This window comes from Mus musculus, chromosome 3, assembly GCF_000001635.26.
Source record: "Mus musculus strain C57BL/6J chromosome 3, GRCm38.p6 C57BL/6J".
NCBI lineage: Eukaryota > Metazoa > Chordata > Mammalia > Rodentia > Muridae > Mus > Mus musculus.
Window position 1 is genome coordinate 131,305,197 of NC_000069.6, and position 25,031 is coordinate 131,330,227.

Below are 25,031 nucleotides of genomic sequence, written 5' to 3' on the forward strand. Positions count from 1 at the left end.
ATACCTGAGAATATGACCCACATTTCTAGGAAGGATAGTATCCAATGTAATGAAGCTAAAATGAGGCTGTGTGAGTAGTCTAAGGTCAAGTTGAGTAGGTCCTAATCCAGTATGACTGGAGACTATGAAGAGACTAGGGCATGGAAGGCCATTTGAGGACTTAGCAAGAAGTCAGCCCCAGCCTCAGAAGCCAGAAAGACTTTGATCTTGACTTCAGGCCTCCAGAACTATGGGAGGTAAATTCCTGTTATTGAGCCACCTTATCTATAGCCCTTGGTAGCAATCCTATAAATTCATTTAAAAAGCCACGATGGTCTTCCCAACACTGGGAAAACCTTAACTATGACTCATGCAGCTTCTTAGGGATGGACCGCCCCCCCCCCCAATTAAATAAAGGACATTCTTACCAGGTAAAGGGACATTTTTCTGCTTGTTCTGTGACAAAACTTTTCCTAGGGAGACATAGCACACACATCTTCTCATTCCAGACAGGGAACCCATGACAGACTAATGTACTGATAACACCAAATTCCAATTTAGTGAATCTATGAGTTTTATTGGAATGACAGACACCAATATGGGTGAGGGGTTACTTATAGGAGTAGAAGTGACTAAGAGACCATTGCATCACCAAAGCCCACCATAGCATGAGTGACAACTCACACACACTGGGAACCTGGAGTACACTGCACAGGGTGGAGGTAGCTCAATAGGTTGAGAACGTCCTTTGAAGGTGCCTTAGATGGTCTAAACCTGTTCCAGCCAGCTTGGCTGGTCTCTACTTCTTCCAGACCCCTGGTCTGGACTGCAAGTCTTCTCAGAAGCTTGGCTCTTTTGCTTCTTTATTGCTCATGCTAGCAGGGAGGGGCTTAGTGAATCTGGTCAGTTTCAGGGACTTCCTAAAGCTATTTTGAGTTATTTACCTTCCTGTTTAAGGAGCTCCCTGCAGGATAGAATGTTTTAATCTTGGAGGAAACTGTTACACAACACTGTTACATCTTCCCCTTTAAGCAGATCAATAGAGTTAAGACCCAGAACAGTACAGGAAGAGATCAGGGAAGAGTCTTGGGTAAGGAAGGAAGAAAGATGGTGACAGCGTTCAGGAAAATGATCGGTTTTATCCAAATATGATTTTAAACCAGTCAGTTGCCTTCGGAAATCCTTCTTGTTTTACGTGGGCTTTGGCCTAAGCTGTTGGTAACTGTATACGAAAAATATCTAAGTAAGATTGTTATCAGGAGTAGTGTTAAATTACTTCATTTGTAAAACCACAATTGTGCAACTGGTTTGTAAATCCTCAGAGAAGTACATGCCATACATCATATCTTTCCAAGGTCAGTGAGCAAGAACAGATTGGATTCAGGGATTAAGGAGGTTTTGTAAAATACCAATTGAAAGAGAGAGCAGAAACGCTATTAATACTATTTAGTTGTACAACAGCACTGGCTGTTACCGCAACACATGCTCTGTTTTAAGTTCTTATTGTTTGCTTTGATGTACTCCTTTAAATGCGGGCTATACATATGTTACTTTTTTTTTTTTTCTTTTTCTTTGTTCAGTCAGAGTCTTTCTTTACTGCTCTGGTTGGCCTGTCACTAAGTATGTAGATCAGGCTGGAATTGAGCTCACAGAGATCCACCTGTCTTTGCTTCCCAAGAGTTGGAAATGAGGGTGTGTGCCACCATGACCGTCTGCATACTTCTTTAGATGCATAACCTCCCATGCCTTCATGGGCTGTAGATTGAGATGATGATACCTGCACCAAATATAAGGAGTGAAGGAAACCACCAGCCCTCTATCTACTGCGTGGTCCCTGGTCATTAAGTTGCTGAGGCCTTAATACCTGGAGCTCAGTGTGCTGCCTGCTAAGGTTCTCTCTGTATTAGCAATTATTGATTGCTTTAACAGCAGAGAGCTGAGTGCTGGCCCCATTATTTGGTATTCTTTTTCTTTTTCTTTTTTAAATTTTTTAAAATTTCTTTTGTTTTGTTTTGTTTTGTTTTGTTTTGTTTTGAGACAAGGTTTCTCTGTGTAGCCCTGGCTGTCCAGGAACTCACTCTGTAGACCAAGCTGGCCTTGAATTCAGAAATCCACCTGCCTCTGCCTCCCAAGTGCTGGGATTAAAGGCGTGAGCCACCACTGCCCAACTGGTATTGCTATTCTTATGGCTCATCCCCTGCCTCAGTGTTTATGTAAACGTACACCTTTCTCACTTGCTGATTGGCTTAATAAAGATGTGACGGTCAGTATCTAGGCAGAAAAGGGAAGTGGTCTTCCTGGCTGAGAGAGGGTCTCTGGGAGAAGAAACAGAGGCAGGAAGATTCACCAGAGGGATGTGGAGGAGGTGGGAAGTACAGGAAGTGAGAGAGAAGTAGCAAGCCACATGGAGGATCATGGACTAGATTAGTTGGGTTAATTAAGTTAATTAGAGCTAGCTGGCAGGTAGCCTAAGCTAAGGCCTAAGCCATAATAAAATTAGTAAGTCTCTGTGTAATTTTTCATCTTCTGGCAGTATTGTTACCCATTGGAAACCCTGCCAACACTTCCCAAGGCTAAGCCTGGCCAAAGTACGTTTGCTCTATGTAGCCTTTATTGTTTTATATGATGGCCAAACAGACCTCCCCATCTTCACTGGGTACCATTTTTATCCATCTCTCAACTGTTGGTTGCACATACTTACTGTGATGGGTCTTGAGGAGATGTAGCCAGTGCCCTCCCTTCCCTTAAACACTTAAATCTCAATGTAAAAGCAGAATTTCAGAAGTAAGAGAGTCCAGTTTTATTTGGACAGAGTTGTGCCAGGATTGGGACGAATATCTTGTTTGATTCCAAAGTCAAACAGGTCAGTGTCCTACAACCAGGGTCAGCAGTAAAAAGAAAGAAATCATGATGCACCCCACAGCACGGATAAATCTCAACAAAACCATCATGCTGAGTGAAGACGCTTGATCAAAAGCAGAGGATATATTGTATTCTTTGTCCATATGACATCCCAGAGCTGGCAGAACTGGCCCAGGTGGTCAGGAACAGAACAGGCTACGGAAAGGCAGGAAGGAAGAACACTTCTGGAATCATTAGGAATGATCTAAGAAGGACTGAAGCACCCACACTTTGGTCTTCCTTCTTGAGCTTCATGTAGTCTGTGAATTGTATCTTGGGTATTCTGAATCAGAGGGGGGAGCTATGTATAGATCTTTATCCGCGGACAGTGTGGAGATGGTCTGGTTACAGAGGGATCTATGTCCCTGGGGGACCTTACCTAGGCAGAGGCCCTCTCCAGAAACTGCGGAGAGGGTCAACTTATGTCCATCTACCCAGGAACAGGCTGAATGATCTGAGGTCTGATTGTAAGACCGTATCTGGGCTATGCCTTCATAATAGGGAGGACTAGAAGCAAAACAGAGCCAACATGAGCGGGTCACATTTGGGTTGGTGCAGTTTAGCGCACTGAAGGCCCTGTCTAGCAAAGTGAGCATATGATCTCCTGTTCCCAAAAGAAGAGGTGTGGTGGTCTCCTGATAAGGGATTACACCAGTATAGACAGGGACTTGAGTGGGAAGTAATGGGACTGGCAGAGGTGGGGTTTTGGGGGAGAATTAGGCAGAACTAGGTTAGGGCCCACCGGCCTGGGAGGAGGACTCTCAATCTTTAGGCAAATTCTAAAATTTAGCCCATGATCGTATCCCACAGCATATAATCGGAGCCCCCAATTGTTTCCCTTAATCCAGGTAGTATTCCGTTTTCCTTGTTCTGTAAATTTTATAACTATGGGATTACAGTACTGGCCCTTACAGGGGCCAGATGGGCTATTACTAAAGACACAGTCTGTCCCATTTCTAAATCTATAATACAAATGACAAAGACAAGACAAACAACAATTACTGAAATAGAGAAAATCTGTCTCCTGTTCCGAGTTGACCAGAAAAAAACTGAGACACTGTCAACCGGCCGCGGCCCTTGCCGCCTCAGATTGCCCGGGGGGGGGGGGGGGGGGGGGGGGGGAGTCGGTCCCCCCCCCCCCCCCCCCCGTCTCCAGATGGAGGTACACCAGGCGTCCCTGGCCCTCCCCCTGTCTTCCTGGGACACCTCCCAGGGCGAATGGATGGTGGACACCTGAATACGTCTATTCTTATCCACTCCACACTCCCTCCCAGAGTGCCAATTCAAACGAACGTCCGCAAAACTGAAACTGTGATCGCCAGAATTCAGACAGACAGAAATACAGATAAGACAGACACAACGCCTTACCTCCAAGTGATGTTATGACTCCTGGGTGGTCATCAAATCCCGGACGAGCCCCCACATGTTGGACCCCCCCGAAGGGAGACCCTCACTCAAGTCTCAGGGATCACGAGCCCAGAAAGCCACAACAGTCAAGCTTGCTGCATACACACGAGGTTTTAATGGCACACAAACCAGCATGCTGAGGTCGAGACCCATACACCATGCAGGGGTAGAGGAGTCTGACTCCAACCCTATTTTCCAGCAGGCTTATAAAGGCAAAACCATAACCTGGGGGAGGGTTGGAGAGGAAATAGGGGAAGTCTAGGGGCAGATATTTACTTCCAGGCACCTGGGACATTGAAACATTTTTGTGGTTGTTTTTCCCAAAAGTTCCGGGGAATTAGACCATCTGGCCGGGGGCCGGGGCCCATGTTCTCAGTCAGTATTTTTTTTTTTTAATTCTTCAGTACTATGTCCAATTTCCTGAGGAACCGCCAGACTGATTTCCAGAGTGGTTGTACAAGCTTGCAATCCCACCAGCAACGGAAGAGTGTTCCTCTTTCCCCACATCCTTGCCGGCATCTGCTTTCACCTGAATTTTTGATCTTAGCCATTCTGACTGGTGTGAGGTGGAATCTCAGGGTTGTTTTGATTTGCAATCCCCTGATGATTAAGGATGTTGAACATTTCTATAGGTGCTTCTCAGCCATTCGATATTCCTCAGTTGAAACTTCTTTGTTTAGCTCTGAACAAAGAATTTTTTAAATAGGGTTATTTGGTTCTCTGGAGTCTAACCTCTTGAGTTCTTTGTATATATTGGGTATTAGCCCTCTATCAGATGTAGGATTGGTAAAGATCTTTTCCCAATCTGTTGGTTGCCCTTATGTCCTATTGACAGTGTCCTTTGCCGTTCAGAAGCTCAGTTCAAGTAACTGTCCTGTGTCCTGAGCCCTAGAATGAAGCTCACTTCTGTCAATAAGGATCAAGGACATCAAAAACAAAAAAAAATTTTAAAGGATTTTAAAAAATAGATTTTGTAGAAAAATGGAAAATATGGGACACTGTAAAGTGGGAAATATTTTTCACCTCTTACTAGTAGGAGGCAATTTTTATTACGTTTGTTATATATTGTCATTGAAAGTATTTCTATTTACAATATTAGTATATTTGTTGATACATGGTTGAAACATTTGAGGTAGAAGACGTGCACTCCACGTGCTCACAGATTGTACTAGAATTCAACTCACATGCCTTGCCCTTCTGAGGAAGGGATTTACACCTGTCTTCCACCCAGCAGGCTGGGAACAGATGCTGTTTAATAGCCCAGTTATCTTTGATTATCTTAGAGCCAGGCCTCACCCGAAATCACCCATCCTTATGAAAGATGACCTATGCACTTTGCAAAAGAGCTTGATTATTTTACTCCATACAAACCCTTCCTCCCCAGACCATTGACCTGAGCAGTGTTTCTCCATCAATAGAACCTACTTTTGTAGAAGAAATCACAGGTACTTTGCGAAAGACACATACTTTGCAAAAGAGCTTTGATTTAGAAACCCCTTTCTAAGATAACTTGATGCTTACATATGTTAAAAACAAACAGCTTGGGATCAGACTCCAGAAGTTTGCTAACTTAAGTTACAATGAACAGACTTTCCTTCCTGCCTCTCAGGGTCTGTTTCCCAATTGGCCATGATGCTTGATATCTTGGCTATGACACCCACAGTTTGACATGTTTCATGCTGTTCTCCCATAAGCCATTTTTAACTAATATACATAGTTCAGGAGTCAGTAGCCTTTCCTTGTAAATGCCCAAATAGAAAATGTGCCAGACTGTGGGGGCCATTTAGGCTGTTAGAATGTATGTATTTCTGTACATAGAGTAGGAAAGCAGCCATCAGCCATACACAGGTGAATGACCATGGTTAGATTCCAGTAAAATATAGAAAGAGGGAGGACCAGAAAGAGGCAGCACCTGGCCTCCAAGCTATTATTTGCTCACTCATGGATACACACACACACACACACACACACACACATTCTAGCCATTGGTTAGCAGAATTTCAACGTTTATCTGACCCCGATAATCATCTTCCTGCTGAAACTCTTTTCAGCTAATCCTGCCCTCTGTGCATACCTACCAGGCGACTGCTGTACCCCTCACCTAGCTACAACTCCATCTTCACTATGGACATTTTCCTGATGGCCGTTGATGCTCATTGTCTTTTGTGTACGTTTTGGCCATTTACGACTCTTTTGTAGTAGCTATTCAGGTTCTTTCTCCAGCTTTGAATTGGGTTATTTTATTGGTGTTGACTTGGGGCACTTTCATTATTCTGAGTATTAATCTCTTATCAGACATGTTATACATTTTCTCCCATTCTGAGCAGGATATATTAGCATCTTTTGGAGACACAAAATTCTAATTTCAATACAGTTCAATTTTTTTTCCTTTTATTGCTTGCTTCTTGGCATCATACCTGTGAAGTCAGTAATCAATGCAAAGCCCTGTGCTCTTTCTATGAGTCTCATGATTTCAGCTCTTAAAGTCTTTGATACATTTTTCAGTTAATTTTTATATTCGGCAGGAGAGTCTAAGGCAGTGGTTCTCAACCTTCCTAATGCTGTGACCCTTTACTAGAGTTCCTTATGTTATGGTGACCCCACCCCCACCCCGGACACTGTAATTTGAAAATGGACATTTAGCCAGTTTTGTGGTTTTCTAGTTGATTGTCAGAGGCTATCGATTTGATGGTTGATGTGTGTGCTTGCATGACAGTTGATGTGTGTGCTTGCATGACAGTTGATATGTGTGCTTGCATGACAGTTGATGTGTGTGCTTGCATGACAGTTGATATGTGTGCTTATTTGTTCATGCTACAGCACACGTGTGGAAGTCAGAGACGCATCAGGGGGACGTCAGTATTCTACACCTGTGGGTCCCAGGGCTCAAACTCGGCAGACTTGGCTGTAATCATCTCTCCTGATGCCCCATCTTGCAGGCCCCCAAAGGGAAACTTCACTTGTTTTCTTTGCTTTCCACAGGTTTCCTTATCACCTCTGTAAACACATTATCAGTTTCCCCATCGATCTCAACCTGTCTCCACTGGTTAAGTCATTAATTGCATCTCCGTTGAGTAACTCTGAACTTTGGCCCTGCATCCCTGACATGCCCAGCAAACATTTATCTTTTCACCTCAAGGCAGTCTTGAGGTGAAGCGTGGGGGACGGAAGCACACGTTGGTAAACACGTGATCCTGAACAGGGCTTCCAGCCTGGGCAGGTGTGGGTGTGGGTGTGCGCGCATGTGTGTATTTTACTTTTTTATTTGTTTATATATTTTATGGAATGCATGCTCTGTCCGCATGTACACCTGCTTGACAGAGGAGGGCATCAGATCCATTATTGATAGTTGTGAGTCACCATGTGGTTGCTGGGAATTGAACTCAGGATCTCTGGAAGAGCAGCCGGTGCTCTTAACTCATGAACCATCTCTCCTGCCCTGGCAATGGTGTTTTAAATAGCTCCAGCAACAGGCTTCTCACTGCCTCATTTATAGGACAGCTGTGGTGGTGTAGTATGACCCTTAATGCCCATTTCTATCTTTAAGCTTATGTATCTGTGATGTAATTTAACCTTAAGACAAGTGGAGAATGGCCAACGTCTCTAGTGTTTGTCTCAGTAAGCTTAAGCAGGACTTTCAGGTCTGCTCACTGACTGGCAGTGAGACACAGTGACTTGGCTTCTAGTGTGACACCAGACAGCTTCAAGTGCTAGAGAGTAGGGTAAAAATGACAACTCATCCACAGCTGAATGTAACAGGGTTAGGGTGAGGTCCTGGTTACATTATTAAAATGAACAGTTCTCATTTATTAGGGAAAAAAATCTACCCTAGGAATTTCTCACTTTTCTAGAAGTTTCTGAAAAAAAAAAACATGATAACAACCCATGTATCAGGTTGGCATTCAAAACTGTGGAAATGGCAGGAAGAGGGGCCTTTGGAAATGTGAAGTTTGAATTTATGACGTCGTGATTGACAGCTGCTTTACTCTTAACAGCCTGTGAGCGCAAATGCTTGGGGAGCCTCTTGAGTTTAAGTCCATTTTGCACAAGGAGCCAGGGTCCTCAAAGTAGCCAGGTTTAGTCAGGGGAAACACAGCCAAGGTCCAGCTGCAACGTCTATGAACTTGGACTGACTTAGCCAGGGCCAGGCTGACTCCATGACAGGCAGCAAACGGGCAGTTTGGGAGACTAGCCCGAAGTCTCTGTTTCCCAGAAACGAGAATCTGGATCCAGGAACTTGTTGTCAGCCAACCACAGCCATGGGCAGCCAATCCAAGGACACCTTGTCATCTGGCCTGCAGTAAGAATAGGTAGCTAGAATGAGTAAGCAACCTGCGGGGAGGTCTCCAGAGCCTAACCAGGTATAGAATCAGTCAGACCTCGAGAGACAGAGTCAAGACCAGTCAAGGTAACAGGGCACACACCTGCCGCTGGAATTCTGCTGACAATAAAAGCTGGGCCTCTGAGCCCACCAGAGGTCTCCATTCCCAAGTGGGGAGACCCCTGCATGTAGGAAATGATTTTCATAGCTTTTGCATACGAATAGTTGAGTCTAGGGTATCACTCTTCAGAGATTCTTGGACCCTAATCTCATGAAGTTTAGTTACCCCCTTGTCTTAGGGTTTTACTGTTGTGAATAGACACCATGACCAAGGCTATTCTTATAAGGACAACATTTAATTGGGGCTGTCTTACAAGTGCAGAGGTTCAGTCCATTATCATCAAGGCAGCATCCAGGTAGGCATGGTGCGGGAGGAGTTGAGAGTTCTACGTCTTCATCTGAAGGCTGCTAGCAGAATACTCACTTCCAGCCAGCTAGGATGAGGGTCTTAAGCCCACACCCACGGTGACACACTTACTCCACCAAGGCCACACCTTCTAATCTTGCCATTCCCTGGGCTGAGCGTTTACAAACCATCACACCCCTTTCTTGACTTTCTTGTGTCACAGTTTTGGGAAAACTAAAAACTATATATAAAATGCTACACCTCACTAATGTTACATTTGAATCAAATGTTCATTTTTTTATAGGTGTATGCACTGGTGTGTAATCCATTACTCTTCCCAGGTAGTAATCCAGTTTTATGTTTCTGATATTTTTATGTGTTTTATTAGAAGTCAGCTGTCATGTTGGTGAAGTATCTGAGACTGCTTAAAAACTGAACAAGTCAGGATGGACTCCTGGGTCTGAGACAAAGGGCTTTATTCATAGTACATGGACACGGTAGCAGCCCATGTGAGCTTGTCACTTTGGACTCCCTAGTCCTCCAAGGTTCACAGTGAGGGACACTGAGGAAGTCAAGGTGGATGTTACATAGGTATTGCCTGCATCTCCACTGAGTAACTCTGAACTTGCATCCCTGTCATGCCCAACAAATACAGACTAAGAGGGATACTGAGGGCCCATGGTAGGATGCATTTGGATGAAACAAAATCTAGGCCTAACTGCCCATAGAAATAATTACCTTCGTGTTTCCTGGACCGTAATGCTGGTGAGTGATCTGAACTTTTCAATATATGAGTCGGCAGCTGCGTTAGTTCTTTTTCTGTTGCCATGTTACAATACCATGACCAAGGCAACTTAGAGAAGAAAGGATTTGATTGACAGTTCCAGAGGGGTAAGAGTATGTCATGGGGAAACATGGGAGCAAGCCGCAGGCATGGAAGCAGGGGCAGAAAGCTGAGGGCTCATCTTGAACTGCAAGCATGAAGCAGAGAGTGAACTAGAAATGTATGTTTTTAACTCTGGAAGCCCACCCCATGCGCCATGCCTCAGCTCCAATAAGGCCACACCTCCTGAGCCTCTCCAATCACACCACCAACTGGGGGCCGTGGGTTCAAATGCCCACGATGGGGAACATGTCATTCAACAGAGGTTATTGGTAAGTTGGCACTGCATCTCAACAGCAGGACTGCATCTATCAGCAGCTCTGGTGACACACACACGCTGACACTCAGGTACCTGGTGAACAAAGCTTGGTTTGCTGTCTTCCTATCTCTCAGGAGATAAAAATGTCAGGTTGAATATCATCACAGCGCTCCATCACCTCTAGACAGAATGGCTTCATTATCTGGAGTGAATGAAGGCTCTTTGTAAGCCCGTGACCACAGCGATCTCTGAACAGAACACCCTATAATCTCAGAGCTGAGCCCACTGTTAAAACAGGCACGGAGGCGACACTGTTCCACCCCCCAGTGTGGTGGGGATAGGTTGTAAAACTCTGCCAGTGACACTAGTGGAGACTTTGATCCACGGTCGCTGTCTAGTCCTCGTGCTGGGACTCGCAGGCACACTATGACTCTAAAATCAGTAACTGAAACACAAGCCTCTCACCCAGCATGGGTGGCAATCAACTTTTCTACGACCACTCTCATTTTCGTTTTATGTTCGTTATTGCTCAGGAGCCTTGCACACGGTTCGGGCATGTGAAGCGTCCCCTTGGCTCTGCAATGGAGGCAGTTTAGGGAGTGAGCAGGGGCCCCAGAACAGGCCACTCCTTCCCTCAAGCACTTCTTAAAGCACGGGGAGAACTTGATGCTTTCACAGGAAGCCCTGTGAGCTTCCTACCAAGAAAACAAGAGGACCAATCAGCCTGTTGGTGGAAGCTCTGGACTGCGCTTAGTTCAATGGACCATTCACACATTGTAGACAAGCACAGGGTGAGGCTGAGGCTGAGACTGCCACAGCAGTTGGCCTGTGATCTGGAAAGGACGCCATCACTGGGATGAGCTTCCCTGCCACCCTGGCAGATAGGACACAGGCTCTCTGTGGACCTTTGTTCTGTCACTTTCAGAAGGCACAGGGATAAAGGCTGCACCACACCCAGCAACCCCATCTCTGAGCCCTTTGTCTTACCTAGCTCCGCCCACCCCATTGGGCTGCTTTTATGTAGTCATTTCAACTTCATCAGGGAGTCCAAATGAAGCCTTCTGAAGCCTGCCTTGGACATGGCTAGGGGTCCACTTGAGGTCATTACACAGAGGATCCTGCTGTGACATTTCCTGCAGAACTTGGGGGCCAGGAAAGAACCTCCTGTATTGAGGGATTAGTGAGCTTGTTTCTGTCAAGAGCAATAATCATAAACTTGGATTGTATAACTGATTTTTTTATCCATAAATGTTCTAATTTTTTAACCTTAAAATTTATTGGTAGGAAAATAATAAATTTTAGTTTACTTACAGTTCCTTTAATCGAAGTTTATCCTTATTTTGAAAATGATGTTTGAAGAAAGTAATCCTTTGTACTTTTTTTAAAAGGGACTTTTAAAATTTTATGTGTATTGGTGTTCTTCTTGCATGTTTATCTGTGTTAGGGTGTCAGATCTCTTGGACCTGGAGTTATGGGGGGGGGGAAGGGAGGAGAGGGGTGGGAGGAGTTGGAGTTGTCTCAGCTAAGACAAAACCTATGTGACAAAACCTATGTGATCTATCATGTAGGTGCTGGGAATTGAACCTGTGTCCTGTGGAAGAGAAGCTGGTGCTCTTAACTGCCGAGCCATCTCTCCAGTCACCACATCTTTTAATATGTCCTCTAAAAACTGAAGAACATATCTTCTGGGTGGGAAGGAACCCTGACACCTATTTTGAAAGGCTGCCGACATCACGTGATTAGCAGATACAGCTTTAGGCTTTTGTAGGTCAGTAACCAAGTACATACTCTGCTGAACAGGAACAAAAATTAATTTTAATTGCCAACCAGGCATTCCAGTTTAAGTAAATTCAGGTCAACAAGTCATATTCTGGAGTGAGAATTTTGGTTTCCAGTTATGTTATGTGAATATTTTTGTTGCTGTTGTTGGTTTGGTTTTTTGGTTTTAATCCCAGGTGTGGCACATGGGGCTGCTTAAGATTGTCCACAGCTGTTAACTATGATTTGTCGCCTGCTCTAGGAGAGACATGATTTTTGCCAGCTGCAGATAAAACTATATGCTTGGAATTCTGGGAACTCTTGAGAGGGTACAAATTCTAGAGCCTGAAAGGGCCTGTGGTGGCTCCTGCTCCCCTGCTCCTCTCTGCTCCTCCTCCTGCTCCTCCTCCTCCTGCTCCTCCTCCTGCTCCTCCTGCTCCGGCTCCTGCTCCTCCTCCTCCTCCTCCTCCTCCTGCTCCTCCTCCTCCTCCTCCTGCTCCTCCTCCTCCTGCTCCTCCTCCTGCTCCTGCTCCTCCTCCTGCTCCTGCTCCTGCTCCTCCTCCTGCTCCTCCTCCTGCTCCTGCTCCTCTCTGCTCCTCCTCCTGCTCCTCCTCCTCCTCCTCCTGCTCCTCCTCCTGCTCCTCTCTGCTCCTCCTCCTGCTCCTCCTCCTCCTGGTCCTCCTCCTGCTCCTCCTCCTGCTCCTCCTCCTCCTCCTCCTGCTCCTCCTCCTGCTCCTCTCTGCTCCTCCTCCTGCTCCTCCTCCTCCTGCTCCTCCTCCTGCTTCTGCTCCTGCTCCTCCTCCTGCTCCTGCTCCTGCTCCTCCTCCTGCTCCTGCTCCTGCTCCTCCTCCTCCTCCTGCTCCTCCTCCTGCTCCTGGTCCTGCTCCTGGTCCTGCTCCTGCTCCTCCTCCTGCTCCTCCTCCTGCTCCTCCTCCTCCTCCTCCTTCTCCTGCTCCTCCTGCTCCTGCTCCTCCTGCTCCTCCTCCTGCTCCTCCTCCTGCTCCTCCTCCTGCTCCTGCTCCTGCTCCTCCTCCTCCTGCTCCTCCTTCTGCTCCCCCTGTTCCTCCTGCTCCCCCTGCTCCTCCTGCTCCTGCTCCTCCTCCCCCTGCTCCTCCTGCTCCTCCTGCTCCTCCTCCTGCTCCTCCTCCTCCTGCTCCTCCTGCTCCTCCCCCCCTGCTCCCTCTGCTGCTCCTCCTGCTCCTCCCCTGCTCCCTCTGCTGCTCCCCCTGCTCCCTCTGCTGCTCCCCCTGCTCCCTCTGCTGCTCCTCCCCCTGCTCCTCCTCCTGCTCCTCCCCTGCTCCCTCTGCTGATTGGAGATATTCTGATGACAAAGATTCAACTCGCCAGAAGGAACTTGACACCCCCAATCAGCAGGAAGTAGTCTAAAAAGGTCTATGCCCCTTCTCCCTTCTTTATCTCCTACCTAGTGTTGGGGGGTTGGAAGGGATTGGGGCGGAGAAGAGTAAGTAGGTAAAAGAACCCAAAAATATGCCCACAAGATTCCCACAACCCTCCCAGAATGTTTCCACAAGCATGGAAAGTATATTTCCAAACAAAGGAAAGTTCCCCTTAAACCGACAATGAAAACAAGACTTCAACTTAAATCCCGTGTGACAGATAAGTGATTAAGATGCCATGAGATGCTCAGTGGGTAAGGGAGCCATCTGTGCAAGCTTGGGGGCCTGAGATTGGTCCTAAGAGTCCACAGAGAGGTGGAAGGCCAGAAGTGACTCCACAAAGTTGTCCTCTGATTTCTACACGCACACACACATACACACACGCACACACACACACATGCATGCACGCACAAAATAGTAATTTTTAAAAATGTACAAGATAGGTAGTGGATAGAAGGAAAGGCCGAAATTCATATATTTGATTAAAATGTAAGCATTTAATAAAATGATTACAACAGCACACAGTAGATAATCATAATGAAAAATATAGGTCAGGAAAATAATGAACTCGAGACTTAAAATTTTACTTTACAACAAGGCACTTAACACATTGAAACAGTATAGTAAATTTCCAAAAGAATGCAACTGGCTGCTTCTTACACCTTGGAAAGATATTTCTTCTGTGAATATACTGTAACTTATTAACCATACATTTCGCAGCATTAATCATTGCATAGGAGGTAAATTAAATAAGGAATTCCTACTTGGCAACTAGATTAGCTTATAGTTTCTTCTCTTTTAAAGGACAGTTTAAAATAATTCTACAGTGACCCACTCTTGTCTTTCATGATTCATTGAGAACACAGTACAGTTAGTTAGTGGGTAACAAGCCAGCGCTTACGAAGCGTCTATCTGTATAAAAACTTATCTTTGGGTACTTCTGACATGATTTTCAGTGTACAGATATCAAAGTCAAGAGTACTTCTTCATAAAAGATGTATTTTTGTCAAATGAGTCAGGAGCTAAATTATTGCAACGCAATGGCATTAAAAATAATAATATAAGAAATCTTTATACATAAACGTAGAAAAGGTTCCAACACAACGCATATAACTTACACTTGATTTAGACATGTAAACTCATTTATTAAGAAATTCCTTCTCGTCAGGCGGTGGTGGCATATGCCTTTAATCCTAGCATTCAGGAGGCAGAGGCAGAGGCAGAGGCAGGCGGATTTCTGAGTTCAAGGCCAGCCTGGTCTACTGCGTGAGTTCCAGGACAGCCAGGGCTACACAAAGAAACCCTGTCTCAAACAAACAAACAAACAAACAAACAAACAATAAAAAAGAACTTCCTTCTCACACTTCCTTACACTACAGACAGGGTGAGTGTGTTAAGACTGGCTTAATTTTTAAATCAGTTTTATAGTATAAAATCAAAACATTTAACAAAGAGTTTAAAATATTTTATGGAACAAGGTAAGACCTTTCAATTACAAGTGAAATGATGAGTTCTGGCACATAAATAAAAATGAGACAGCTGACTTTGGGTTTTGAAGTAAACAAAGTCTGTAGCTATGGGCCAGACACGAATGATTGTGACATAAGAGGTAAATGTGACCTTCAACTTTCTTTGACTCAAATTCTGAGAACTTTCCCTTTGGGAAGGATAAGAATGTCTTTAAAATAGCTCCTTTCCCATGGGAATTTCAACTTTTGGCAAAAAACCCTGAAAACAGCAACAACAAAAGGCCCAACAGATAAACTTTAGAGAAACCTTGAAAATATATTTTTAAAGTGGCATTTGGATTTCAGACATGACATATCACCACAAGGGGGCGCTGGCAACACAGCAAGGGATGGATGGCCACAAACCTGCCCAGGGATTGCAAGAGCTGACTCTCAGCCAACCTTGTGTCCCCAGCAAAAAGCTGCTTCCTGTGATGACAGCAACCCAAAAGACAGTCAAAATTAGCTCAGGGGTCACTGGGGGAAGGATACCTCCTTTTCCCGATCTAGTGGAGGAGCTCAAACCCGGAGTCTCAGAGAACTCCAGTCCCATTGGGAAGGTTCAGGAAAAACATGTGTGTTCTATATTTGTGGACGTTTTCCAGAAGCTCTATATTATGGGGAAAACCTTCCAACAGGAGCACAGGCGCCCGCTTGCGCCTTACCCACACTTAATGGGTAAAATCTGCATCTTAATGGGCAAAGAAAAGGTGCTGGTACCATGTCCTGCTGTGCCTGGGTAGGCATGGAAACACACCTGCAATCCCAGCACCCAGGGGGCTGATACAGGAGGGCTGAAGGTTGGAGGCCAATCTGGGCTACACAGTGAGATGAGACCATCTTAAAGGAAGTCTTACTTTCCTGCACTGCAATGAGTTGTCATCTTGCATCCCCATCGGTACCTATTAGGAATCACAGCTACTACAAGAACAGGGAACAGCAGGGTCCACACAGGGCTCATGGGTATTTTCAAACCTTAAGAAAGTGATGGTATTGTTTCCAACAGCCTGGTTTACCTGACTAAATGCAAAGTTTTCTGTTTGAAGGGTTCCCAACAATCAACATGAAATGTAACAATGTCTAAGCATTTTCCTCGGTTGAAGAATCATGGAGAATCCTAGCCAGGCTGGATAAGGCTTTTCAGGTGTTTTGTTTCAGTGTTTTGTTTCAGTGAGAGACTCGCAGAGCAAAGGCCAGGCTTCAGCGCCAAATGATTCTCTCATAATCAGACCCTGAAGGTAAACTAGTGTTCGGAGCAGAGCTTTCCACAGAGCTGAGGAAATGAACACGTGAGGAGTTGTACCGAATTGTCTAGTACAAGGTAAACTGGGTATGAATTTATTATTGGCTTACTCGATAAAAATACTTGAAAAAAAAAAGTCCCTGCATTTCAAAGTCTGCCAAAGACACTTAGGGTCTCTGCTCTTGTGAGGATAGTCAGACTTAGATTTTTATGCTCGTGTCTTTGGGTTTAGCATCCTATCCTTTACCCACCCAGTAACACAGAAAACGAGACCCTCTGAAACACACACACAGAATTATAGCACCAGAAGACAATGGCCCTTCTGAACACATCTGTATTGTGCTTTTTTTTTTCTCCCAAGCAATTTAAAGTTTAATTTTAAACAATCAAGGCCGACTAGCTTACAGGGACGAACCCAGGGATGTTCTCTATGCCATACCCATGAGAATGTAACCACCCCTTCCACTGGCTGCTCCCATGCTGTGAATCCTTAGAAGTTTTTCTACAAGTTCCACAAACTAATCTTTCAGTAGATCTCAACCAAAGGCAAGGACTATGATATCCCAGCACTGAGTAACCTTCTAACTGAGTCCGATGTTCTTAAACCCACCAGATCTTAGAGACCCATCTTTTCACATGAGATAACAGTTGTCCCTCATTCCTACATGGCTGAGGTTAAGAGCTGATGCCAGGGACATGTTCAAGGGCAGCACCGCGTGTTATGTGCACAGGGTGAAGTGAGTTGCTCAGCGGTGGTGCACGCCCTAAGGAGCGCTGGGGGGGGGGGTCTTGCTAAAAGGCAGGGAAACAGTAAAACCTTTGGGATCCATCTTGCATTCCCGAGACACACGATATTAAAATAAAAAGAAGCTGTTTTCATGGAATGTGCCCAAATGTTTCTCTAGGGTCCAATAAGTAACGGCATCACGGCATGGCACGGCAGGGCCCAAGCTAGCAGAGAGCACAAGCTTGCTCTCCAGTGTGAGCATCTGTTCACACTGGTTTCAGCCTGTGCTGGTGCGGTTAACAAGCCTTGGGCTCCCGGCAGGCAGCATCTAACGGGTATAGCAGGAAAAGCCCGGAGCCTGCCGGTTATCTGCCACGGACACTTGAAAGTGGAAAAATCCCCACACAGGGAAAAAATATCCATGGGTGTGTCTCTTTCACATGACCTTGCAATACTCTTTCTTTAAAAACTAAAATTACCAGGTTTAAAAAAAAAAAAAAAAAAGAGGCCGGGTGTGGTCTTCAGAGTGAGTTCCAGGACAGCCAAGGCTACACAGAGAAACCCTGTCTTGAAAAACCAAAAGCCAACCCCCCTCCCCCAAAAAGAGTAAAAGTCATGCATAATGGGTGGCGGGGGAGGGGAGGGGACACCAGACATCACCCTAATGACCTTGCCCCACCTGCAGGCTGCCCCTTACTAAGCTCTGTGGTGAAAACCCACTGCCATCAACTGACTGTATTTACACAGTGGCTGTATATATCCAGACATTTTATTCAAAACGTTAGCAAACTCTTCTGACCTTGAAGGGAGAAAAAAAGCAATCTGGAAAGAACGTGGAAGTGAAGGAAGGCGAGGAGAGGCTCGGCGTGTTCTTTGCCACCTCTTCAGAACTCCAGTGTGGGGGCTTTGTCATCAATGAACGAAGAGCTGCAGGAAAATATATGTTTCTTGGGATGAATAAAAAAAAGCCAAAGGTAATACTTCATCGCTCCAATCTTTTGCATAAAATTTGGTCCACTTCATTTTACCAGTCAGTTCTCTGAAAATAAATATAAAGCCGCACGTGCCTTCGGTTGCAGCACGGACTCTTTTGGTGTGAGAGCGGCTGCCGGGTTGGCAGCTCAGGTAGACTTCTCATTATCCTCCCCGATCTTCTGGACCCGGGAATACTTTCTGCACGATGACTTGAAGCAGCCAGGGGGCCAGGACAGCGGCCAGGAAAAGCAGCAAGGAATTGAGCCTTGCACATTCTTCTCAAAAAAGTAGAAGATGGGGAACCACCAAGCCCGAGACAAGAAGTTCGTCTGGGAAGAGACCTTCAAGTTCTGGAAAGGGTGGCAAAAGGAGATAAGGCATTGTTTATGAACGTGGTTTAGATTTCTCAACTAAATGGCCTTTTTATTTTTTAGTGGTCACTTAGCAGGTGAACAGAGACGAAATTCCCTGGCAGTAACTACTGTCCTGCCTTTCCCCCAGCTCTGCCTTGACCTTGGTCCCCCTCTATGACTCATGAGACCTCTGCTTGCAGTTCCCTAAGGAGGCGGCTCAGGAATAGACGTGGCATTCAACAGAAGTGTTTTCAGCATGTGTGTGCTGTTGTCAGATATAAGGTCCAAGGGGGAGTGAAAGAACACTGAGCATGTTCAAGGAGAAAGGCGGAGATATCAGTTCAGATGTCAGGAAGCCTCTAGATTGATGTGTAGGAAGGCAAATGGAAGCAGAGTACCACAGAGTGAACCACTGAGCCACGGAGAGAAATAAAGGAATCCACAGAAAGGACAATTGTCAGTGAACACCCACCACCACCACCACCATCACCACCATCACCACCACCCTCATCACCACCACCCTCATCACCACCACCACCACCACCACCACCACCACCACCATCACCACCACCCTCATCACCACCACCACCACCACCACCACCACCACCACCACCACCACCATCACCACCACCACCACCACCACCATCACCACCACCCTCATCACCACCACCCTCATCACCACCACCACCACCACCACCACCACCACCATCACCACCACCACCACCACCACCATCACCACCACCCTCATCACCACCACCACCACCCTCATCACCACCACCACCACCACCACCACCACCACCGGGAAATCTATTCTAAGATAAATCAGTCATGGTACACAGACCAACTGTATTACCAAGGTTAGGAAAGCCTTGAGTGGTGGTGCGGATGATGAGGCAAATTTGTGCTCGAAGGGAGAGAACAAGAAAAACAGAAGCTTCCTAGGATGGCAGTAAGGGTGTGTGTGTGTGTGTGTGTGTGTGTATGAGTGTATGTGTATGTGCAGGTGTGTGTGTGTGTGTGTGTGTGTGTGTATATGTGTGTGTGTGTGTGTGTGTGTGTGTGTGTGTGTGTGTGTGACTGTATATGTGTGTGTGCGTGAGAGAGAGAGAGAGAGAAAGAGAGAGAGAGAGACACTTGAGTAAGCACTGTAAGAATGAATGGGTAAATAATGGGGGCCATCCTAGAACAGAAAGGAGAAGAAAAGATAGGGGCACCTATCTGATCACCCCAAAATATCAGCAGTGAGCCAAGGGACATTTATTACCAAGCTGCACCCTAATGCTTCTACAGAGAGGGTTCCTAAGTCTTCAGTTAGTGTATATAGCCTTTCAATTCTCGTTTAAACCAGCTGAACGGGCAAGGCATGCTGCGTGTAATTTTACAGCGTTCATAATCCTCACACAGCATGTATGTTTGTGAAGTTCTTTGTTGTTGCTGCGGCTTTTAAAATAAGCGGCAGTGACAGTAAGTTTAACTGGGTGTCAACAACAGTCCATCCCATGAAGCGATCTAACACACACACACACACACACACACACACACACACACACACACACGGCCATCGAAGTGGGTCCCACCCGGCACACAAAGAACAACCCTCACCCGAGGATCTTCGCCGCTCTCACCTTTTCGTTGGCCATGGAATGGTACCACCAAAACAGCCGTGTTGTGATATAGTAAGCAATGATGACGTCCACGGTATAGTGTTCATGCGCTACGAGAATGCAGATGATCCCAGCCGCACTCAGCAGCCAGCAGACCAAGTGATACCACCAGAAGTGACGAGGTGAATCTGCACAGAGAGATAACAGTCAGCACGATTCCAGCACGATGGACAGACGGATGGACGGACAGACGGATGGACGGACAGACTGAGGGGGCTGGGGATGGAATCCAAGGTCTTATGCACGCTAAGAAAATGTTCTCCCACTGGCTACATCTTACAATTGTCTCAGTTAAGACTACTCCAGCATGAACTGCCTCCATTTTTACCAGGTAGAGAGAGGGCGGAGGGGATCACGTTAGCAAGTATTATAGTCAACCTCAGGGGGTTGATGGGCAAGGAGATATTCTAGGGCTTGCCCAACCTTCAACAATCCATTTAATAAGGAAAGGAATAGAATTATTATTAGGTTGGTTAGAATTGGCTCATACTAGCACAAACATGCCCCCCGCGCCCCCTGGAAAGAGAAACAGAGCCAGAAGAGAAGGTCTATGAAAATAAGGGGGACAGAGCTAGAAAGCAGGGATAGCTTGATGTCTTAAGCTTGCTTTTATTTCTCCATGTGCATATCTGTGATGGGGGAAATGTCACTGTGGCAAGCAAGATTTGATTCTGGGCAATTTTATATCACCGTCGCTGATAGCATGGTGCAGTTCTCCAGTGGAAAAAGCTCTGGCCTCTTGGCCCTCCATGTACAGAAGTGCAGCCCCTTGCTGAGGCTACTCTACTGAGCAACTCACGCCACTGACCAAGTAGGAGAGAACTGTGGCATGCATGGGGATAACATGGTCACAACCCCAAGTGGTTCTCACGTAAGCGTTCGTGACAGGCATGGCGGAGACAGCCTACCCCTGGTTACCTGGCCGCCTGGCGCTGTTCCCTTTCTGTTTTAAAGCTTTACTGGCTCCCAATAGAAGATTAATGATCTAATAAACTGAAATCAATTTCCTATTAGACTTTGTTTACATTCAGAATGACATACATGCCCAACTGTAAAAGAATGGCTGGAGAGCAAAGGGAAGAAGGCTGACTCCCCGAAACTGCAGGCAACAGCCTAAAGGGGTACTGTGTGCACACCACATGGCTCTTGGCAAAACACTTCCAGTTCTGTGTAGTACAACCAATTTAAGTTTATCCCCAGCTAGCTTACAAATAAATGAGACTCGGACTTATAATTATTCTATTTGGCTTTGACAATTACTGGGGGGTAACCCCTAATCTAATCTTCTAACGGCTGGCCTGGCTGCCTCCCCAGCAGTGTGCCCAGATACTTGCTATTTTTCCTGGCCATGGGCTCATGGTCCATCTCCCCTCATGGCTGCTTCCTCTTCTCTCTCACCCATCCTCCCCTTCTCTCCTCTGTCTCCTCCAACCAGGTCACACCAGACCCACCTCCCTCTCACCCTCCAGTAGTTGCCTGTGGCCAATTTTATTTAACCAATAGTTCTAAATCAAGGAACAAGGTTTCCACAACAAATCTTGTAAATGTGCGAAGTCACTCATAGGTCTAGACCTTCTGGTATAGAATTTGGCATTGCAATACAGAACGAAAAAGCAAACCTCAACAGTTGTGTGGGTCCCAGGTTGAAACATCCCCCTATATTGTACTCTCTCATTTCAGATTACATCACCCGGCTCCTACATTCTCCAAGATAACTCACAGAATCCTTGCATTTACAAGCCACGAGAGGGCTCAGGGGGCCCAGTGCAGCCCAGTGGCTATTGATTATAACATTAAAAATGGAGGCAACCCTGACAATGCTGGAGATCTTGTTAAACACACTCTCAGTCCCCCTGGCCCCAGCCCTCCTGAAGCTTCAATCTGACCTACTTTTCTACATGTAGGCTCTTGGGGACTTATTAACAGCCCAAGCTGCTTGGGTACATCAGAACTATTCTGCATCACGAGTCGCCAGAAGCAGAGCTGAAGTGGACCAGCAGAAGTGATGTGGCCAATGGCTATGTTACTACTGCTGGCATTGAAAATTCCTCAAGGAATTCTGGGAACCCCTCACGTGTTCTTCTAATAAAATGATTTTTATATGATGCTACATTGAGACCACAACCCACCGTCTTCTCTCCACCCACCAAGAATAAGATCTTTTTTTTTTTTTTTTTTTTTTGCTGCTATTTATTGTTTTGAGAAAATGTCTCACTAGGTAGCCCAGGTTAGCCTTAAACTAACAATCCTCCTGCTTCAGACTCCTCAGAGCTAAGACTACCCACCCCTAGCTAGGAGAAGCTATTTTGAAATCAACCCAGCCAATGGGAATCCTGTTTGTGTGCTCATTCTAGCTGCAGGGATAACATCAATAAAGAAATGTCAACAAAGGGGCCTCATTTGTCTGCTTGAGATCTCCAGCAGAGTCGGAGTTGGCATGAAATGGGCTCAGGTCAGCGAGCAAGCACTAAGAAAATCCATTGACGATACGACCAGACATACAGTATCAACAGCCACGGCTGACGTCCGCAGGCCTGATTTTAAAGAACCCAGGCTCTAGCCAGCACATTGGTGCAATTCAACCTTTCATGTTAACCCATGAAATGGTCCTGCTCCAGCATGCTCTTCCAACTGAATTTAAATGCACTTTCAACAAGAGCATTAGCAAGGAAAGCGCTCAGAATGATCGGAAGGCAGGAGAGTGATCGCATGTAGACAGTCCATCTAGGGACCATGGGAGCCAGGGCTTACTCAGGGAAACAAGCCAAGCATGACTCAGTTGGCGGCTACAGGGCAGGGGCAAGCACACAGCTCCCTGTTTCCAACGAGGGCCAGGGATATGGCTGAACTTACGTCAGGTAGGAGAGAGCTGATATTTTATTTGGCATCAGCAATTATTGGAAAAAAAATTCTTCCCATGCCATATGTAAACTTATACAACTTAAAAAAAAATCATGCCATGGGAAGAAAGTCTCTCCATATTGTATACACACTTGATTTCAACTTGTTTCTCTACTTCTTTGAAGGGAAAGGAAGAATGGTGAGAACCAAGCCCTGATTATCAATAAGTCGACTACTCTTAGACAATTCTGTGAGGTCAAACAACTTGAGCTGACACCTCTTAATCTCTCTCTCTCTCTCTCTCTCTCTCTCTCTCTCTCTCTCTCTCTCTGTGTGTGTGTGTGTGTTGCATGTGTGTACATGTTCATGTGTGTTTATGTGTAGGCTGGAGAGGCCAAGTGTGTTCCTCACTTGTTCTTCACTTCATTGTTTGAATTTGAGACAGGGTCTCTTGCCAAATTTGAAGTTCACTGTGGAGGTTTGAATAGGGATGGCTCCCACAGACTTGTATGTTTGAATCCTTGGCCCATTGGGAGTGGCACTATTATGTGATGTGGCCTTATGGGTGTAGGTGTGGCCTAGTTGGAAGTATGTCACTGTGGAGGAGGGCTTTGAGGCTTATATATACTCAAGCTACACCTGGTGTAGCACACAGTCTCCTCTCATTGCCTTTGGATCAAGATGTAGAACTTTTGGCTACTCCAGCACCAAGTCTGCCTGCATGCTGCCATGCTTCCCACCATGATGATAATGAACTAAACCTCCGAAACTGTAAGCCAGCCCTAATTAAATGTCATTTCACTCGCTCTTTAGATATTGACTAAATTGACACTATGGTCCCTGGGACGTCTTCTCTTCACTACTTTGTGGTTTTCAGCACACAGTGCCTTTACTGTGACATGCAATACCTGCATGCCCTTCTGTATACTTCCTGCGATCTACAGATTAAGACTGTACCACTGGCCTAAAAAAGATGGACTTTCTGTGGATGGAACTTCCTTGGGCAAAAGTTAGAACCAGAACCATAAAGAACATGCTGCCATAACTAATTATTATATATTGGAACTGTGCCATTCCATTTAGTGAGGAGTCCCTGGGGCTTGTGAAGAGACGAAGTGGCCCATGCCCCAACACACTGTAGTGTGCATGATCAAAAGGGATAGGTGTAGAAGCCCCCTGGGCTTTTAATGCAGAGTTGATAAGAATCCTTTAGATATAGAGTTGAACCTGTCTGGATTAACAAAAAGCAAAAGAGGAGGGGAAAGCAAGATGTGGGGGGCCCCTTGGATGCAGGTCTGTGCCTATTGTGGTCTGAATGAGAACAGCCCTCATAGGCTCATGTGTTTGAATGCTTGATACTATTTAGGAAGGACTAGGGGGTGTGGCCTTGTTGGAGGAGGTGTGTCACGGGGGTTGGGCTTTGAGGTTTCAGAGCCCATGCCTTCCTTGTTAGCTTTCTCTGTGCTTTGTGGTTGTTGTCTCAACATGTGAGCTCTCAGCTACTGCTCCAGTTGCCACGCCTGCCCGCTGCCATGCTCCCAACCATGGTGGTCCTGGATTGTACTCACTCTCTGAAACTGTAACCGCCCCAATTAAACTCTGTCTTTCATAAATTGCTCTGGACATGGCGGTTTCTTACAATGACAGAAAAGTATGTTAGACAATGTCCAAAGTTCTTTCGTCCATGCCAAACAAAGACAACAGAGAGATGCTTCTGGAAACATAGGGTAAGGAGGAGATGTTCCACAAGACGCCCTAATGCTGCAGTGGAGGCTGGGAAATGACCACATTGGAGTGACATAGGACAGGGATATGGTAAACACGAACTACTGGGCATTGTGGAACACAAGAGAGTCGAGGTCTTGTCCTTGTTTTTAGAATGCACTGGTCTCTTTTTACAACACGTTTATCCTTTCACTTTTTTCCCCTACTTCATCCAAAAACTTCATAGCTCTGGCTAGCCTCGAACTCACGATATAGACCAGGCTGACCTTAAACCCATAAGATCTCCCTGCCTCTCCCTCCCAAGTTCTGGGATTAAAGGCGTGCATACCATGCTTTGACCTGTTCTTGGTCCCATTATTAAGAACTCCATGCCTTGAGAGGTACTAAGGAAGAAGGGAGATGTTTGGGGGCATGCTACATGCTAGGAAGAAAAACCACAAGACTTTATTTACCCTTTAGGCTTCAGGCCACACGTGACGAGGTGAATGGCAAAGCGCATGCGTGCAGGGTGTTTGCAGCCACGAGTGACGACGTGAATGGCAAAGCGCATGTGTGTAGGATGTTTCCATCCACAAGTGATGAGGTGAATGGCAAAGCGCATGCGTTCAGCGCGTTTGTATCCACGAGTGACGAAGTGAATGGCAAAGCGCATGCATGCAGCGTGTGCATCCTTCTCTCCCCTGT

The 25,031-nt window shown here is 45.9% G+C and overlaps 1 protein-coding gene across 8 annotated transcripts in view; it reads right to left on the reverse strand.

Annotated features, from left to right (window-relative positions):
- Positions 1-13,788: 13,788 nt before the first annotated feature.
- The window catches only part of Sgms2 (sphingomyelin synthase 2), a 172,459-nt gene continuing 161,216 nt past the window's right edge, over positions 13,789-25,031 (reverse strand). For 7 of the 8 annotated variants that reach the window (NM_001379583.1, NM_001379584.1, NM_001379585.1 and 4 more), the window contains 2 exons: positions 19,743-19,909; positions 13,789-18,114 (listed from right to left, as the gene is read on the reverse strand). In NM_001379583.1, coding sequence (NP_001366512.1) covers positions 17,911-18,114; positions 19,743-19,909 — 371 coding nt within the window. In that variant the 3' untranslated portion in view covers positions 13,789-17,910. The remainder of the gene's footprint in view (positions 18,115-19,742; positions 19,910-25,031) is intronic. The other variant, XM_011240249.3, reaches the window with a different exon arrangement.